At 50.7% G+C, this 19,043-nt stretch overlaps 1 protein-coding gene across 1 annotated transcript; it reads left to right on the forward strand.

Moving 5' to 3' along the window:
• Positions 1 to 9,122: 9,122 nt before the first annotated feature.
• Positions 9,123 to 16,658, forward strand: EMB2730 (Ribonuclease II/R family protein). Its single transcript, XM_048709201.2, has 14 exons — positions 9,123 to 9,421; positions 10,380 to 10,539; positions 11,067 to 11,180; positions 11,255 to 11,332; positions 11,411 to 11,539; positions 12,217 to 12,435; positions 12,583 to 12,765; positions 12,837 to 12,899; positions 13,005 to 13,111; positions 13,203 to 13,352; positions 13,471 to 13,630; positions 13,894 to 14,289; positions 15,061 to 15,285; positions 16,061 to 16,658. Exons 1-14 carry the CDS (start codon positions 9,213 to 9,215, stop codon positions 16,190 to 16,192), a joined length of 2,325 nt encoding a protein of 774 aa, XP_048565158.1. The 5' UTR covers positions 9,123 to 9,212; the 3' UTR covers positions 16,193 to 16,658.
• The last annotated feature ends 2,385 nt before the right edge of the window (positions 16,659 to 19,043 follow it).

Here is a 19,043-nt window from a genome sequence, read left to right on the forward strand (position 1 = left end):
CTGCGGGTGGGCGACGGATGCTAAGTCCAGCCGGATACCTTGGGCTGCGCAGAAACGTGCCAAGGCTCCTTTGGCGAAATTCGTGCCATTGTCGGTGATGATGCTGTGCGGCACGCCGTACCGAGTTGTTATGTCCGCGATGAACATCACGGCAGTCGGCCCATTCAGCTTCTTGATCGGCTTCGCCTCAACCCACTTGGTGAATTTGTCCACGGCGACGAGCAAATGCGTCATGCCGCCGCGCGCCGTCTTGAATGGGCCCACCATGTCCGGTCCCCAAACGGCAAAGGGCCAAGTGAGGGGAATTGTCTTGAGTGCCGAAGCCGTCATGTGTTGCTTGGAGCTGAAGAGTTGGCATCCCTTGTAATGCTTGACTAATTCTTTGGCGTCGTCCAAAGCAGTCGGCCAAAAGAAACCATGACGGAAGGCTTTGGCGACAAGTGATCTTGAGGCCGCATGGTGGCCGCATTCTCCTTGGTGAATGTCTGCGAGGATTGCAATGCCCTTCTCTTGCTCGACGCACCGTTGGAGGATTCCAGTGACGCTGCGCTTGAGTAGTTCTCTGTTGACGATTGTGTACGCTCCGGCCCGACGCTGGACTTGTCTTGCTTCTGTTTCGTCAGCCGGCAGGTCTTGGTTTACTAGGAATTGAGGATGGACTGAGCCCATGATGGAGCCGCGACTTCTTCTACTGCCAAAGTGGCTACCGCCACCCGGGTGGGCGGGCTGGGCGGTGAGGTGCTGGAGTCAGCCGCCGGCTGTAGTGCTGGTGCAGTCCCCGGGCCGGCTGCCGCAGTCCCCAAGCCGGCTGCCAAAGTCCCCGAGCCGGCTACGGGGGTCTTGGGGTCGGCTACTTGATTCTTCGAGCCGGACCCGGCCGCATCGGGGTCAGGCGGCACGAAGATGGAATCGGATTCCGGAGACGGCTTGATAGACGGCTTGAGGAGGCGTTGTAGAGCGACACCGGTTGGAATTGCTTGCCGAGTGGAGCCTATTCGAGCCAGGGCATCGGCTGGCTCGTTGTCGGCTCGTGGTACGTGGAGGAACTCGCATCCTTCAAAGTATCCGCTGAGTTGTTGGACCAGGAAACGGTAGCTCGCCATATTCGCGTCCTTGGCGTCCCAGTCACCGGATGATTGCTGGACTACCAGGTCCGAGTCACCATAACATAGGATCCGGCGAATGCCAAGTTCTTTGGCAAGCCGGAGCCCATGTATGAGCGCCTCATACTCGGCCACATTGTTGGAGGCGGCAAAGTGGATTTGTAGCGTGTATCTGAGCTTGTCGCCTTTGGGAGAGGTAAGGACGATGCCGGCTCCCAAGCCGGTGCGCATCTTGGACCCGTCGAAGTGCATGCGCCAATGGGTGGAGTCGGGAGCCGGCGGCAGGTACTGGGTCTCGGCCCAGTCGACGAGGAAGTCGGCCAGTGCTTGGGACTTGATGGCAGTGCGGGGCTGGTAGAAGATCGTGTACGGGGCCAGCTCGATGGCCCATTTCGCCACCCGGCCGGATGCATCCCGGCTGCCTATGATCTTGGCTAGCGGGGCAGTGCATACGACCGTGACGGGATGCTCTTCAAAGTAGGGCTTCAGCTTCTTGGCGGTGAAGTACACGCCGTAACACATCTTTTGGTAGTGCGGGTAGTTCTGCTTTGAGGCGGACAGCACCTCGCTCAAATAATACACCGGCCTCTGGACCGGCTGGGCTCGGCCTTCTTCCGGGCGCTGGACTACGATGACGGTGCTGACCACCCGGCTGGTTGCAGCGATGTAAAGGAGCATGGGCTCTTTCTCGGTCAGCGCCGCGAGGACAGGCGGCGTGGCCAGCATCTTCTTCAGCTCGTGAAAAGCTTGGTCGGCCTGGTCGTTCCACTCGAAGTGAGTGCTCTTCTTCATGAGGCGGTAGAGGGGGAGAGCTTTCTCTCCGAGCCGGCTCATGAAGCGGTTCAAGGAGGCCAAGCACCCGGTGAACTTCTGAATGTCTCGAAGCTTGGTAGGGATCGCCATTCTCTCGATGGCCTTGATCTTCGCCGGGTTGCATCGATGCCGCGTTCGGAGACCAGGAAGCCTAGGAGCTGGCCGGCTGGCACCCCGAACACGCATTTCTCGGGGTTAAGCTTGATTTGGAACCGGCGCAGGTTCTCAAATGTTTCCTTAAGGTCTTCCAGCAGGTGCCACGCTTCTCCGTCTTCACCACGATGTCGTCCACGTAAACGTGAGCATTCCTGCCGAGCTACTTGAGGAGGCACTTCTGCATGCAACGCTGAAAGGTGGCACCAGCATTTCTCAAGCCGAATGTCATAGTCAGGTAACAGAAGGCTCCGAACGGCGTGATGAAGGCGGTCTTCAGGCGGTCGTCCGGGTCTAGCTTTATCTGGTGATATCCGGAGTAAGCATCCAAAAAACTCAACAGCTCGCATCCGGTCGTGGAGTCTATCACTTGGTCAATCCTTGGCAGGGCAAAAGTATCTTTGGGGCAAGCCTTGTTGAGACTTGTGTAGTCTATACACATGCGCCACTTGTTATTCTTCTTTAGCACAAGGACCGGGTTGGCGAGCCACTCTGGAAAGAAAACTTTCATGATAAAGCCGGCCGCCAAGAGCCGGGCTATCTCCTCCCCTACAATCCTGCGTTTCTCCTCCGACAGTCGGCGAAGGGGTTGTCTGACTGGCTTTGCGCCTTCTCAAACATGTAGTTTGTGCTCGGCGAATTTCCTCGGAACACCCGGCATGTCCTTGGGGGACCACGCAAAGATGTCCTGATTCTCACGGAGGAAATCGGCGAGCTCGCCTTCCTATTTGTTGTCCAGGTTTGCCTCGATGACGGCAAACCTCTCTGGATGCTCGGGGTCAAGGGGTATCTTCTTCGTCTCCTTGGCCGGCTAGAAAGATCCTTGAGCATCATGCTCCTTGGGGTCGGGGGACACGGCCGACTGCTTGCTGGCTATGGCCACGACTCGGTCCAGCATCTTCTTCTCTTCGGCGATCACAAGGGACTCGGCCAGCCGGCTGCTGGCTGCTGCGCACTCAGAGGACTTCTTGTAGTCACCGGCTACGGTGATGACGCCTTTGGTGCTTGGTATCTTCATCTTGAGGTATGCATAGTGGGGGACCGCCATGAATTTGGCCAAGGCACGTCGGCCCAGCAATGCATGGTAAGGGCTCTCCAGGTCCACCACTTCAAACCAGATCGCCTCCCGGCGGAAATGCTCCTTGTCCCCAAAAAGTACATCAATCTTGATTTTGCCAATGGGGGCGCAGGACAGGCCGGGTACGATGCCGTGGAACACTGTCCGAGTAGGCGTGAGCTGTTTTGTCTTGACGTTCAGCTTCTCCAGGGTGTCACGATACAGGATGTTGATGCTGCTCCTGCCGTCTATCAACACATGGGAGAAGCGGGCGGCGCGTCTGTCCGTCGCAAGGGTGGCTTCCAGGACTAGAGCATAAGAGCCGGGAGACGGCATCACCTCCGGATGGTCGGCCCGGCTCCAGCTGATGGGCTTTTCTGACCAATGCATGTGTCCAGCGGGGTTGGCAGCGACCACGCCAACTTCGTGGCGCTCTTGGCGTTTGCTGCGCCGGTCTTCGGGCTGGCTTGTAAAGACGATGTAGGTTGCTTGCTCATCAGGGAACTCGTCATGCATGGCTCCGACTGCGGGCCGAGCGGCCGGAGGCGGCGGAGGCGGAGGCGGCGGGCCGGCAGGCGGAGGTGGCAAGAGCCCCTCGCCCTTAGAGATTCGGGTGAGCCAGTTGCACTTCCGGGTCGTGTGGTTGGACGGCTTCGCGCCGCTGTGGAACTTGCAAGGGGCGTCGAGGGTTTGCTCGTAGGAGAAGGCGGGCTGCCAAGCCGGCCTACCGCCCTTGGGCTTCTTGGGCGCCGGTCGTTCTTCAGGCGGTGCATCTTCGACTGTGGCCACCTGCCGGCTGGCGGGAGGCGGCGCGGGGCCCTTGCGCTTGTTGTCGTTCGAGTTGGGGTGTCGGCCGGGTTCTCCAGCCGGCATCTTGGGCGCCGGGTTGAGCACCTTTCCGGACGCGTCTACCCGAAGCTCGGTCTTCATTGAGGAGTCGGCGGTGGCGTACTTGTCCGCTATGTCCAGAAGCTTGTCGAGGGTAGCCGGCTCATCGCAGAGGAGCTTGTGCTTGAGGAGGGTGCCTTCTCGGCATCCGGCTGTGAAGTATTCTATGGCTTACACCTCGTGCACCCCTTCACAGGAGTTGCGGAGCTCAGCCCAACGCGTGAGGTAATCGCGAGTGGACTCGGTGGGGCCTTGTACGCACAAGGAGAGCTGTCTGGGCTTGGGAGCCCGCTTGTAGGTGCTGGTGAAGTTGCGGATGAAGGCTTCTGTGAAGTCTAGCCAGCTGTTGATGCTACGCGGCTTGAGGCTGTTGAGCCAGGTCCGCGCCGTGCCCTACAGCATGAGGGGCACGTACTTCATGGCGACGCGCCGATTGCCGTTGGCTATGCTAACTGCGGTGGAGTATTCGATCAACCAATCTTCCGGCTTCACGGAGCCGTTGTACTTGGGCGTGTCTCTTGGGAGCGAGAACCCTTTGGGAAAGGGCTCGTCGCGGATGTGGGGGCCAAAGCAAGGCGGGCCGACATCGTCTTCTTCTTCCAATGCCAGGGATCGCGCCAGGCGGTCGATCCGATGACGGGCGTCGTTCTCGCCGATTCCTTCGCGGCGGCCCAGCCGGCCGCTGAGAGTCGGGTGCGCCACTGGCGGTGAGGCGGGATATCTCTCTCCACGGGGCGGAGGCGGAGGCGGGTCGCCCCGCCACTCCATGGCTCGGGGATGACCGTCCGCGTCCCGCTCGATGGAGATCCGGGTCCGGCTGCGGCTGGTAGCCGGCTCCTTCTCGCCTCGCGCGCGGGTATTGCTCGTAGTCGGCGTCCGGGACGTCGCGCCGTGTCCTCGGCGCGGGGGAAGGCTTTCCGCGCGAGCGTCGGCTTCGTGCCGCTTCGCGGCGGCGTCAATCAATTGCTGGATGCGCCGGGTCATGTGGGGAAGGTCTTCGGCCTCCAGGCCGTCCAGCTCGTCTACGGCCGCCTAGGTGGCACGCAAGTTCTCGAGCGAAGTGGCATAGACCGGGCGGTCGACTCCCAGCGTGTCGGCGATGACGGCGCCGCGTTGCTTGACAAGGCCGGCCCGGCTTGGCCCGCCTGGGGCCGGCGTGCCGAAGGCGGCGCGGTCAGCCTCGCGCTGGTAGGCCTCAGTGAGGCGTCTTACGGAGGCCAGCCTCCGGCCCTCTGCGAGGAGAGCGAGGCGGCGTGCCTCCAGTGCTTCATCGTCGGCGTCGGCCGGGAGAGGAGCGGACAAGTCGTGGGCCGCCGCGCGCGGGGTGTCGCGGGCGCTCTCGTCGGCCAGGCCGCCGTGGCCGACAACCATCACTTCGGCGGTGACAGCATCGCAGCCGTCGGCTCGAGGAAGCGGGTCGTTGTAGATCGCGATGTTGGTGGGGAAGGCGTCGTAGGAGGCCGTGTCGGAGTCGACAGGCATCGGGTCGGTGGAGCCAACCGACTCCAGGTCCGCAGCGGGCTCGCTGGAGACATGGAGCTGGCCGAGAAGGTTGGCGAGGCGGTCAGTGCCCGCATCAGAGGCGAGCTCGTCGGAGATGAAGGTCTCTTCGGGGAGATCGGCGAGGCCGCTTGCCGCGCAGATGCTGGTGACGCCTTGCAGCGCGTCGTGGCAAGCGCCATCGGGCGTGCCGGGCTGGCTACGCTCGCTGGGGAGGAAGAGGGTTCCCGTCCAGAACAGGTCTCTGGACGACGGTGCGCCTGGCCCCACGGTGGGCGCCAAATGTCGGGTGGTGGGTGCGACATATGCCAACGGGTGGCTTATCTTTGTGGGAACCAGTAAGACATCGCCGGTGCCTGGAAGCGGGATGAGGCGAAGACATGCACGCCGGCGGATCTTACCCAGCTTCGGGGCTCTCCGAGGAGATAACACCCCTACTGCTGCTCTGCGGGGTCTCCGCATGCTCACTCGATGAATCAAGTAGCTACACAACGCTCCTTGAGCTGTTTTTGGGGGGAGGAGGAAGAAAGGGCACGGCTAGCCTGCTTCTTCTCCTTGTGTGGAGTCTAGAACTAGCAGGGGGTCCAACCCTTTGCATGGGTGCTCCGGGGGGTTTATATAGGCCTACCCCCCGGGGGTACAATGGTAATCCGGCTGGGCGCGGGGCCCAGCCGTCTGTGACTGCGCTCGCCGGCTTCTGCGCCGGCTGCTGGGGCCCGCCGACTGATGGGTCCCGCCGGCTGCCAACTCCTTGGTCGACAGGCAGGCCCCACTGTCCGGGGCCAGGTCAGCGGCTGGTCACTGTGGCTTCATCTTGTTGACGTGAGCTTCATCGTGGTAAGCGCGGCTACAGTACCGCCGTCTGTCGGACGATCGCTGTAGCCTTACCGCGTCTTGTCTCCTTAATGGGGCGTCTTCTTCGAGGGAGGCAGCAAGCCGGCTGCGGGGAGCCGGCTCTGTCTTGGGTCGGCTGGTTGGAAGCGTGGCCGCCTTCGGCCGTCTCTCTGCGCAAAGGGGCCCACCGCCTGTGGGCCGCGCTGGCAGCCCGTCGTGGGTGAGGCCAGGGTCAACATGGCAACAGTGCTGCGCCGGACGGGTCATGCCTACCCCATACGGCGCACTGTGCCAGGCGTGCCCCGGGATTCGAGGGTGGCAGGCTCTTCTGTAGCCACGCCCCGTCGCACCGCCGTTAGGTGGGTGCAAACTTTGTGGGTACGGTCTTGACTGCTTTACGAGGAGCCGGCTTCTTGGAGTCGGCCTTCTCATAGCCGGCTTCTTGGAGTCGGCCTTCTTATGAGGGCTAGAGCCGGACCGCCTTCCGAAAGCCGGCCTTGATCGCAGCCAGCTAGGGGAAGGCGGCTCCGTGTCTTGGATTCTTGAGAGCCAGGCGGGCTCGTAATTTTTTCAAAAGTGCCAGGGGAGGCCGGCTAGGCTACCCATGGCTATTTACTCCGACAGAGGAGGATTAAGCGGAGGGCGTGGGTTGCTGCGTGGAGGAAAGTTTAGTGGTTTAACCGTACACTAACCGCGTGGTTGATGCTAAACATTAAACATTGAGATGATTTTGATCGTCAGATCTCTCCATTAGACGGTTGAGATGTATTGGTTCTCCGCCCTCTCGTGCTTTTATAGGGGTAGTAGATAAAAGTGTTTTTTTTACACTAGTGTAGTGTAAAAAACGGTCGTTCTTATATTATGGGACGGAGGAAGTATTTCATAAAATTTCAGGTATGGCAAAACCTGCACAAAACTAACAGTGGACAACAATGGAACAACCTACTGCTCCCACAAAAAAGAAGAGCACAACCAATTAAAAACCTCCGCCATTTTACATGATTTGAACAAGAAGGCACAAAAAAGGGAGATCAATTGTTGTAGAAAATAAGTTGGTAGATGATAAGAGCATCTCCAACATCAACCCTATTTTAGGGCATAACCATTTATTGGGCTTTTGGATCCGCTCCAACAACTGCCCTTGCTGCAAAATTTTGCAAAACGTTTTTGGGCATCCCAAAAAAGGGCAACGTCGGCTGCGTATTTGCGGTAGTCTCTAAAAACAACTAAGAAAAATAAATGAACTCACCCTCTAGTCAACATCTCGGGCATCTTTGATCCCTACATCACGGCGGATCCGGAGGTCTTAGAAGGAGGAGCTCAGCGGCATAGAAGAAGGGTAGAAATGGATATGTGTAGTTGTCGCTTCGCTCTGCATCTTTCTTTTGGTCTATTGGGGTAAGGAGAAAAGGAATGGATGACGTGAGCACGTGCGAGATGAGTGGGTCATATCGCGGCACGCGTAACATGCACCTGGATGAATGCTTCTTGCCTGAGAGTGCCACGCCATCCGTGCTCGGAGATTCGAATCATAAGCTTGTTGGCATTTTTGAGAAGGGCTGCCCTCCTAACGCAAATAAGAATTCGAATCATAAGCTTGTCGATGCAAAGTGTGCGCTACTATATTAGCATCACGTGGGCAGTGTTGGAATGAAACCAACCAGATCTGAAGGCCTTATGAAAGCAGTCGGCTACAAATTTAAAATGAAACCAAACCAACTCTAAATGTCTTGTGAAACAGTCGGCTAGAATCACCGCGAATCGACTCTAGATCCCCACTATACCATCGCATGCTCAACCGAGTCTTGGCTCAACAATCACCGGAGAGCATCCCAAGATTATAAATCACTTCGAGGCCCCGTTGTAATAGAAAAGGAATGGATGACGTGAGCATGTGCGAGATGAATGGGTCAGATCGCGGCACGCGTAACATGCACCTGGATGAATGCTTCTTGCCTGAGAGTGCCACGCCATCCGTGCTCGGAGATTCGAATCATAAGCTTGTTGGCATTTTGAGAAGGGCTGCCCTCCTAACGCAAATAAGAATTCGAATCATAAGCTTGTCGATGCAAAGTGTGCGCTACTATATTAGCATCACGTGGGCAGTGTTGGAATGAAACCAACCAGATCTGAAGGCCTTATGGAAGCAGTCGGCTACAATTTTAAAATGAAACCAAACCGACTCTAAATGTCTTGTGAAACAGTCGGCTAGAATCACCGCGAATCGACTCTAGATCCCGACTATACCATCACATGCTTAAACGAGTCTTGGCTCAACAATCACCGGAGAGCATCGCAAGATTATAAATCACTTCGAGGCCCCGTTGTAATAGAAAAGGAGAACTGAATCTGTGGTGTCTTCCCCCCTTAATTCATTGATCGATCGTTAAGTTTGCAGTGACGTAACTTCAAAAAAAAAGTTTGCAGTGACGTGCAATTTCAGAGACAGGAAGCAAACAGGGTGGGTGACAAAAAGGCCAAAAAATTCCGTCGCCCGAGTATCCTAACCACCTAGACTACGACGGATTTTTTTTCTCTCCCAGTAACAAAATTTCAAAGTGAGTACTCTCGGCCTTAATAATCGCTTGGTCACCAGCCTTGACGGATCGGGCCGAAACGCTGCGCTGCGCTCGAAATCATCACCCACTAACCAGTGCCGGCCCATGCATCCCCGCCACGAGAGGCCCAGGCCCAGTCCGCCACAGCAGCAGCCTCGCCCTCGCCTTCCTCCCTCCACTCGCGTGCGGAACCGCTCTCTCCTCTCTTATCGCCAAAATCCCCGGCCGGAGCAGCGGCAGCGGCGAGCGAGGCTCACCGGCGCCCCCCTCCCTCCCTCCCTCCCTCGACCGCGGGCGCGCGCGCATATGCGGCCATCGCCCATGGCGGCGAGGGCGGCGAGCGGGTGCTCCTCGGCGGCGCTGGCCTTCTTCCGCCTCCGCCCGCTCGCCCGCGCCGCCCGCCTGGCCCCCGCGGGCCGCTCCGCGTTCGGCGCCACTGCCGCCTGCCGGGGCCGCCTCGTCGACTCCGTCCTCCAGGAGCTCCGGTCCCGCAGGCGGGTCCGGGTCTCCGCAAGGTAATGCCCCCTTACGCATTGTAAGAGCTCAGCTGTCTGCCCTCCTGCCTCGCCGCCGTCGCCCGTTCCTAGCAATCCCTCCGCGGACGTACGTACGCCTACCTTTGCGCCTCCTCCACGCTGCTCCGTCCCGCCCAGCCGCTGCGAGCCGCTCGTGTGCCGATGCCTGTGCTATGCTGCCACTGCCCGCTGCAGTTTTGCGTGTTCCCTGCCTGCAGCAAATCGAACATAGAATCAATGTAACGAAATTTAATCTCGCTCTCGTGATCATAGTTCGAACAACGGCTGCACCCTAGTGCGGACGGTAATGATGGCTTGTGAGTAAGATGAACCCGGTTTGCAGCAATTCTAGGTACATTTGCTTCATGCAATTTGTTCTGCAGTACATTACATAAGGAGATTTAGTCGTGGAATTGTAGTAGGACAGTGTAGTGGTCTCCAAAACCATTTCGTGTGGGAAATGCACTGTCATGCTGTCTGATGGAAATGGTCAAGGCGGCCACGCAGCAATTGTAGCACCGCCTGAACAGCAAGGCGGCCACACAGGTCTCTCACCCAACAGTTCCCATCTCGCGCCACAGCGACAGAGCGGGAAATCACTGTAGGCTTGATGAAGCCAAGGAATTTGCACGCACCTTTCAATTTTAGGTTCTCACAGGTTTATGTTGGGTTTCATCTCTAGCCTACCCCAACTTGCTTGGGACAAAAGGCTTTGTTGTTTTGATGATAATTGCATAGGTCAATGCAATGAAGCTTACTACTGGGCTTCAGATAGTCTTGCCCAGTCCTTTAAGAGAGACAGAGGTTGTGGGTGTACTGTATTGGGTCGGCTCCCTCCTGTGTATTGGAGTCGATCAAACATGATTGTGATTACTTACGTCCATGATTAATATATGCTGGATTAAAAAAAAGACAGCAATTAAGCTTACAGTTGGGATTCTGTCTTGTTGTTCTTCAGGATAGGATTGCAGGGCACAAAGGAACTGTCGGATAGTAAGATAGAGAAGAGAACAATACAAAAAGGATTGCTGCTTGAATTTCACAAAGATTCTGAGAGATCCTTGCTCGCTGTTGTCGAAAGGCCTGATGGGAAGAAAAACTGGGTAGTCACTGACCAGGTATTTAAAGAGGGATAACTAGCCTGTCCAATAGAATACTCGGTGCCTGGTGAATTCATTTCCATGGATATATTTGTACACTTTTCACAGATGAAAAGACATTACGGATCGATAATTCAACCTAGAACCCGGGCTCAGATGAGCCCAGTGAACAGTACCTCGATTTGAAACAGAAAAAAAGTTCAAAAAATTCCAATTTTTTTGTGGTGCAAGATGCTTCTGTGCGTGAACTTCGTGCAAAATTTTGTGAAGTTTGGACATTCGAGAAGCTTTGTGGCAAAAAAGACAAAATCAGGCATGAACAGTGCGATTTTCAAAAGTTTCTCAGACATCCGAAATTTGTCTTTTTTGCCATGAGCTCCTAGAATGTCCAAACTTTGCACAGAGTTCACGCACAGGAGCATCTTGCACCACAAAAAAAAGGGAATTTTTTGAACTTTTTTCTATTTCAAATCACAGTAGAGCCCCGGCACCAAATCGCCGCTCCCAAGATTCTCTTGTGATTTAGCTGCTGATTTGTTGTGCAGAATGGTATCTTATCTTCTATAAAGCCCCAGCAGGTGACATATGTTGTACCTGGTACCATGGATTTTGATTGTTCAAGAATAGCTGAATTTCTCGAGAAAGCGCAAGATCTCTTGGTGAGAAACGTTGCATGATTTGTAAGTGTACTACATATAATGTGCATCATGACTGATAATATGAGTTGCTACAGGACCCTACTATCTTGGAATGTGCCTGGATGGAGCTTTCTGAGAAGGACAAATCAGTAACTGTTGAGGAGTTTGCTGATGTAAGAGGTTCATTAGATTTGTTATTCTGTGTCTTTCTCTGTTCAAATCATCAAATGTGACACTTGTGATTTTCTCAGATAGTTTATGGCAGCAAGGAGTCTCTGGAAAGCTACTGTGCACACTTTTTGTTGTCACGGGATATTGTGTATTTTGTGAAGGTGGAGAGCAGAGGTTCTTCCATATACCAGCCTCGCCCATCTGCTCAGGTATATTTTCTAAATATATGTGTGATATATATATCGTGTGTTACACACCCTGAATTAGTTTGGCAAACTCATTAATGTTGCAACAATTCCTTTTGAGAAGAATGTAAGGTCATGATATTTCCTTTAGAACGCTAGCCTGAACTGACTAATCCTTCAACTGTAATCACAATTCAGTTCCATTTTGCCTCTTGTAAGCCTAGCAGTTGTCTTTGTGCCGGTGTGCCCATGGTTTTAGTCTATTGAAGAGCATAGTTTTGCATGGCGGGAGGCCATACAAATCATCATGTTTACCTTTTTCCTCTGATATGCCAAATGGGTGTTTTTTTAACACCGATGAAACTGTGTCATTTTGTATTAGAAGAACACCGAGAAGGCGCAGGAAAAAAAAGAAAGGAAACCAAGGCTAGCCAAACCTATAAACTATCCTACACAGGGAACAAAGCCAAAACAAAACAGAAAGAGAGCAAGCAAAACCCTACTGCTACTGCTATAGGGTTTTAATGGATGTTATAGAAATTTGACTGCTAATCTGACATGATTAGTCAGCCAGATGTTTGATTTGAGTGTATTTATCAAGTGTGTGATTCCCTAAATTGCTCTAGTTGCTTCATTCTCTGCAAAATTGTTTCTGCTTTGTGGTGTTCATTGGTAGACTTATGTTTATCATCTGGTAGTAGGTGGATGAACTTTTACGACGGAAGCTTGCTAAAGAGGCCGCCGATAAGGAACTGGAAGAATTTGTCCACCTACTCAAGTCCGCTAAAGCATTGCCTCTAGGCTCTAAGCCTCCAAAAAATTCATGGTTGATGGAAGAGAAAGTGAAACAAAAAATCGAGTCTCTTCAGGCATATGCAGTTGATGCGTGTAATGATGAACAAAGAAGAATGGCGGGAAATGTAACATATCCTATTCCACTACCAATCTTTTGTCTAATATTTCTGTGCTAAAAGATATTCTTTAGCCTTATATCATGCTTTATTGAGGAAAATGTTTGACTTCCCCATCTTGCTGATCCTTGCCTATATGACTGAATGTAATGACAGATTCTGAAGGCTATGGGTTTTGCACGGACGTCATCAGCTGCCCTAAAGCTCCTTATAAATGTGGGTTACTTCCCCGTGCATGTCAATCTTGATCTTTTCAGGTATGATGTTCAAACCACGTATACCGAGAAAGTTTTGTCTGTTGCTGAGGAGCTTCTGGTGGATTGTCCTGATTCAGATAAGGTATGTAGTTACTGTCGAATTCCGAATGACTAATATCTATATAGTTTAAAATACCTTGGGTTCTCTTTCAGCATGTCAGGAAGGATCTTTCAAATTTGAGAGTGTATGCCATTGATGTGGATGAGGCTGATGAAGTATGTTTCTATTATTGCTGCCCACACATCTTTCGTAAGAAACTGAATTATATAAATTCGCTGCTCACGGACAAATCTGTTGAATACTATTTTTTGGTAACTCAGCTTGATGATGCATTAAGTGCAACTAGACTACCTGATGGTAGGATAAAGGTCTGGATACATGTAGCTGACCCAACATGCTTTCTTCAACCCCGGAGCATCCTTGACAGGTTATTTTTGCTTCTCCTGCTCAGCGGGTCTAGCTTTTCTGTCAATAGCATCTTATATTATTATTTGAAAAAAATGACATTTTGCCTACAGGGAAGCAATGCACAGAGGAACCTCCATATTTTTACCAACTGCCACCTTTCCGATGTTCCCAGAGAGGCTTGCCATGAATGCTATGAGTTTGCAACAGGGTACAGATTGTAGATCTGTAAGCGTATCTGTGATTTTGCATCCAGATGGAAGGTAACTTTCTACAACTCCTTTAATATTCTCTAGCAAGCTGTATTTTTTCTGTCTTTGGGAGATACTGTATGTTTCTTTTATAATAAGTGTAATGAATGCATCCATTTGTGTGTGATAGTATTGCAGAATATTCGATAGAGAACTCAGTAATCAAACCTACCTACATGTTAACATATGAGGGTGCAACTGAATTGCTGTACATGAATCTGGAAGAAGAGGAAGACCTGAGGATTCTTCAAGAAGCTGCTTCAATTCGTGCACAATGGCGTCGTAGCCAGGTAAGAGCTATGCAGGCCTTTGCGGTTGCTGGTCTATACATCATCCTTTCATTAGTAACCGAGATTACACTTTTTAGATAATAAGATAGACTACAAATTTAATGTTGAACCGTTGGCTGGACATCTTGCAGTCCTGATACCACTTAGAACAAGTCTGTATCTCTGGAGATTTTCTGAAAATTTAAGCGTGTACCTAACCAACTGAATATTTTAGATGCATTTGTTACTTTTACTTGATACCATTGACACTCTGAAGTTTGCAGGGTTCAATCGACACTGCTATGATAGAACCTCGTATCAAGGTGGCAAATCCTGATGATCCTGAACCAAACATTAATTTATATGTTGAAGATCAAACCAACCCAGCAATGCAGCTTGTATCTGAGATGATGATACTGTGTGGGGAGGCGGTGGCTGCGTTTGGTTCTGACAACAACATTCCTTTGCCATACAGAGGGCATCCCCAGTCTAATACAGCTGTGTCAGCATTTGCCTATCTACCTGAAGGGCCTGCCAGGAGCGTTGCCAATATCAGTGTGCTTCGTGCTGCAGAAATGGATTTTCGGAAACCTGTAGCACACGGTGTCCTCGGAATTCCTGGCTATGTACAGTTCACCTCCCCTATTCGAAGATATGTCGACCTGCTTGCTCATTATCAGGTATTTTTATGCACCTATTAATCATATGAACAGGGACATGATACAGTTTGGAGGAACTTTGGTAGTTAAATAACTGTCCTTTTGAATTGCCGATTTTTTTTCTTGTGTTATGAATGGAGTGTAGTTTTATCCACACCATTGGAGCAAGTACAATAGTGGGCTTATAGCGAGCTTACATGGCACTTTTGCCTATGTGGAGGAGAGAGATGTGAAAAAGGGAAGTGGGCTCTCATTCAAGAGCCTAGCTATATACGCATTTGTAGGTAAATACAATAAATGTGAAGAAAGAGATAGAGAGAAGATAGAAAAAAAGTATTAATGTAATAGCCAACCTTATAGCCCACATTATTGTACGAGTGCCTATAGATGATGACTATAGATGACTTGGCAGTTCCTTAGTCTGCTCACAGAGGGGAGTAATATAGAGTAGTAACTTGCCGATGTTACTAGTCTATGTTACTACCTTCATAGTGGGTAGTAACATATAAGTGATATCATGAAAGAGTTCATTTATTAGGCTATAGACTCATTATGCATTGAAATGTGTGATGTTACAGTAACTAGCTAAGTTACCACAAACCCCTCTCTCCTCATTAATTAGCTGCCACATAAGCAATCTTGTATTGAAATGTGTGATGTTACTAGTTAAGTTACTCCCATTGTGACTAGTCTTATAGCCATCAGCTGGCTATATTATTAACCATGCTCTTGTAGCTTTATCTGAATGATATAAATATGGTCTACTTAATTTTATACATTGAAAAATTGCAGGTAAAGGCTTTTCTTAGAGGTGAATCTCCACCATATTCAGCTGGTGATCTGGAAGGGATGACATTTATTGCGAGCATGCATGTTAAAGTAGCTAGGAAGCTCCATAGCAACAGCTTACGTTACTGGTTGCTGGAGTACTTAAGGAGGCAGCCAAAGGGGAGGAAGTATAGAGCACTCATACTTAAGTTCATCAAGGATCGCATGGCAACATTGCTTTTGGTGGATGTAAGTCAACATGCTTCATCCAATAATTTATCTATTTATTGATGCAGTATCTCCATAGTAGTACTCCCTCCAATCCATATTATATTACTTCGTAATATGGATCGGAGGGAGTACTTTTTTTACTTTTGCTGGGATCATGAGCGAGAACTTTAGTTGTCCTGCCCCTTGTTTAAAAACTGGATCGGTCTGCCAGTTCGACTGAGGAAACCCGGTATGGGTACTAGTCTGGTCTTGTTAAGTTTGAAGATCGTGTGTGCAAGTTCACCGGTCAGAACTAGCTCCCCTGGGCATCAACCAATTTTCCTTCATTGATTCACCATAGATTCCGAGAACCACCAGGTTCCTGGCTAAGTTCAGGCAGATCAGTAATTTTGGCCCGGTTCCATCTTTCTTCCCTTTATTCTTTCTGGTTCTAACTTTTGACTACAGTCAACCAAATCCTTCATGCTGTGGAATGGGTAGACCCGTAAATGGGATGATATATGCTAATCAATTTGTTTAGCTGCTCATTTAAAACCACAACTGAACTTGCTATTCTTTAGAAAAAGAACAACACCTGGTATGCAGCCAAACGACTCCAAAGTTCTAAACTGACAAAATCATGTAAACAAGGGAAAGCCAACCTCCTGCTATTGTCAACCGGGGCCTGCCAATTTGATTTTTTTTCAAGATTGCATATTGAGTTACTGTTTCTATGATATATAGATAACCGCTCTCCCTGTCTTGATATTTTGAGCTCCTTATTCTAATCCCTTTTTTCTGGTGACACCGACAGGTCGGGATTCAGGTCACAACCGTGGTTGCAGCCGGGAAACTGGGAGATGAAGCGAGTGTCGTTGTGGAAATGGTTCATCCCCGCGACGACATCTTATCAGTTACGGAAATTGCACAAGACACGGAGGAGTAAATGCTTGCAATGGGTAATAGAAGCTCATTGCCTCGCTCCCTGGACATGGATATTCATTTTTGGTGCGCATGATGGAGGTGATTCATTACCTTGGCACTTAGGCGAGGATCTCCCCTTCAGGACCATGCTCTCGAGTTCGGTATCATGCTTGGGATTATGGAATAGAACACGCGTATGGTCGCCCTGTGAACGTTCGAGCAGGATACAATCGTCTAACCGTCTCGCTAATCCATTTTTGAGGCTGAGGCAGTTCTGATGAAAGCACAGGTCTGGTTTGGTTGAATTTCCTTGGGGTCCTTGGGCGTTTAGTTTGGGTGCTGTGTTCTGGGAGTAATAGTTTTTTTGTATAGCTAGCTACACTCATATGATCCGGGGTTTGACGATCTGCGGACACGCCATCTTATGCATTCAATCCGGCACGATGTATATTCGATCTCAGATGTATATAACGGAGTTACTTCGGGCATGTGTTTCTTCGATTTAGTCCATATGTGTTTCATTTGAAGTCACTCTGACCCTCTTGAGAAGGCATTACCGAAGGTTAACTTGAGATTATGGAATCAAAGAGGACTGGTTGTGCCTGTGCAAACATTATGAAGATGGAATTTCTGTTTTCCCACAAAATTTTAGTTCTGTTTTGCATATGCCATAAAAAGATTATTTGCCCCGGGATTTATCTACAACTCTCGTCTTTGTATTGTGTCGGCTAGATCTGCCAAAGTCTCATCTCGCTCACACACTTCCAAAATTGAGACCGTTGAAGTTGGTGAGCTACGGCCAGGGTTCAAAATTTCAATGAAATTTTTGAGATTTCACATATTTCAGTGGGGTCTGAAATGCTTGTAACCCTGAAATTTCGAGCCAGATTCAATCTAAAATTATTGAATTTTATGGTGACAGTTCTACGGGTTAAGGTGTAGAATTTAATCTTTCTTCTCGGTGTGTGTGTTGGAGCTTCAAATCGCATGGCATGGTACACAACACCATCTTAATGGTGTTTTAATTATCTGTGCATAGAGCCCACCCAGCTGGAAACGACCACCGTGGAGATAACGTTTTATGGTGAAAGTTCTTCAGTCGCTTTAGCTTTGCTTGGCAGACAATGGCCTAGCTAAATCAGCATATAGTCAGCTGGTCTCGGGGACTCAGAGTCTAGCTGCTGTTAAGAGAGTTTGTTCCCATAAAACTAGCTCGATAATAGGGGGGAAATGCATGGATGAACCCCGGTATATATGAATCCACTTAAAAAAACACATTTTAAATGCTTTTTTTAAAACGTTGCACAGGTACATATCCATGTTCTATGTGCATGCATAAAGTTTTACGGAAAAAATAACTTTTTTTGTGGCCTATGCAAGAAAGACAAATTGTATCGTCAAACGCTATTTAAAAGCATTGAAATTTGATTTTTCTTGCGGAGGCAAACCAAAAAGACATTTTTTCACAAAACTTTGTGTCGCGCACACTCATTTGTGAACATGTATGCATGCAAATTTTTTTTATATTTTTTGACATTTTAAAACATGCTTAAAATGCATTTTTTCTAAAAGTGGGTGCAGATGCCCCTGCGTTCAGGACGTGCCCACTCGTCAATGGGGTTACTCATTGCCTCACAAACGTTGGACACGTGCGTGCTTCTCGTGTCTCACGTGTCTCTTGTCGTCTTTTGGACACACCAACAATGTCCTAGTGTACTGTTTTAGGCCATGCAGGAAGGCCCTCCTTGATTAAGTTTCTCTTTTTTTTCAAGAAAACTTCCTATCTATTCATTAATTGTCAAGGTAGTACAAAAAACACTAGAAGTAAAATTTACATTCAGATCCGTAGGCCATCTAATGACGAATACAAGCCCTATAGCAAGCTGAAGGCGCGCCGTTGTCATCGTCCCTCCCTTGACGGAGGTGTGCAAACATTGTCGTAGTAGATAGTCGGGAAATTGTCGTGCTAAGGCCCATATGACCAGCGCACCAGAACAACAACCGCCGTCGATGAAGAGAAGCATAGATCGAAATGATCCAATCTGCAGACACACAGATGTAGATGAACATGATCCAGCCGGATCCACCAAAGACAAACGCCGATCAGATCCCACAAGATCCGTTCGAGACAAACCTCCACATGCCTTCTGACAACGCTTGAAACATTACCGGGATGTGGCTAGGCGGGGAGGACCTTATACCGTCTTCAATAAACCACTGCCGCCTCGTCTTTTTAAACATAGCACAAACCTTAACAAAACTTAGAAAACCACTTCGTCATGGCCTCCATGGGCGTCGGCGGCTTCGTGGTTTCTATGCAGCAATTCGCCTCCACAGGTTGCTCCGTATTCACCACGGTGCCTTCTCCCGTCGCTTTCGTTGATGACACGCCGCTGGCGGTCATGGGAAATAAGAGCTGCATTGTGCATGACATGCCAGCGTTTCTAGCGGCGGCAGGGCTGCCGCCACGCGCCGTGTGCGGCTCTACGAGTCACGGGCCCTCCCAGCAGCCCTAAGCATCGGACCGCCGGTGGTGCCCGTGACGTGTGTCAACGGCGTGGGCGTGCCGACCACCGAGAAGCTCATCTACCCTGGCGGCGGTCTCGACGCGGCCCTGAGCATCGGACCACCGGTGGTGCCCGTGACGGCCTCAGAGGTGGTTTATGGTGACGGCGACGGGTCGTGAACTTGGCGAGCAAACTTGCGCTTGACACAGTGATCGGTGGAGACCCGAGACTGGAGTACTATGATTCCGTCAAGATTGCCAATACATCTCACCTCGGTGTTGTCTCGGATGATCTCGCTGTGGAGCGTTTGGTTGGCGAGATTCTTTATGCGGCTACTCGCGCCGGAGATATGCATGAAATGTAAGC

Source organism: Triticum urartu, chromosome 1A (assembly GCF_056163025.1).
Source record: "Triticum urartu cultivar PI428250 chromosome 1A, HENAU_Tu73, whole genome shotgun sequence".
NCBI classification, from domain to species: Eukaryota; Viridiplantae; Streptophyta; class Magnoliopsida; order Poales; family Poaceae; genus Triticum; species Triticum urartu.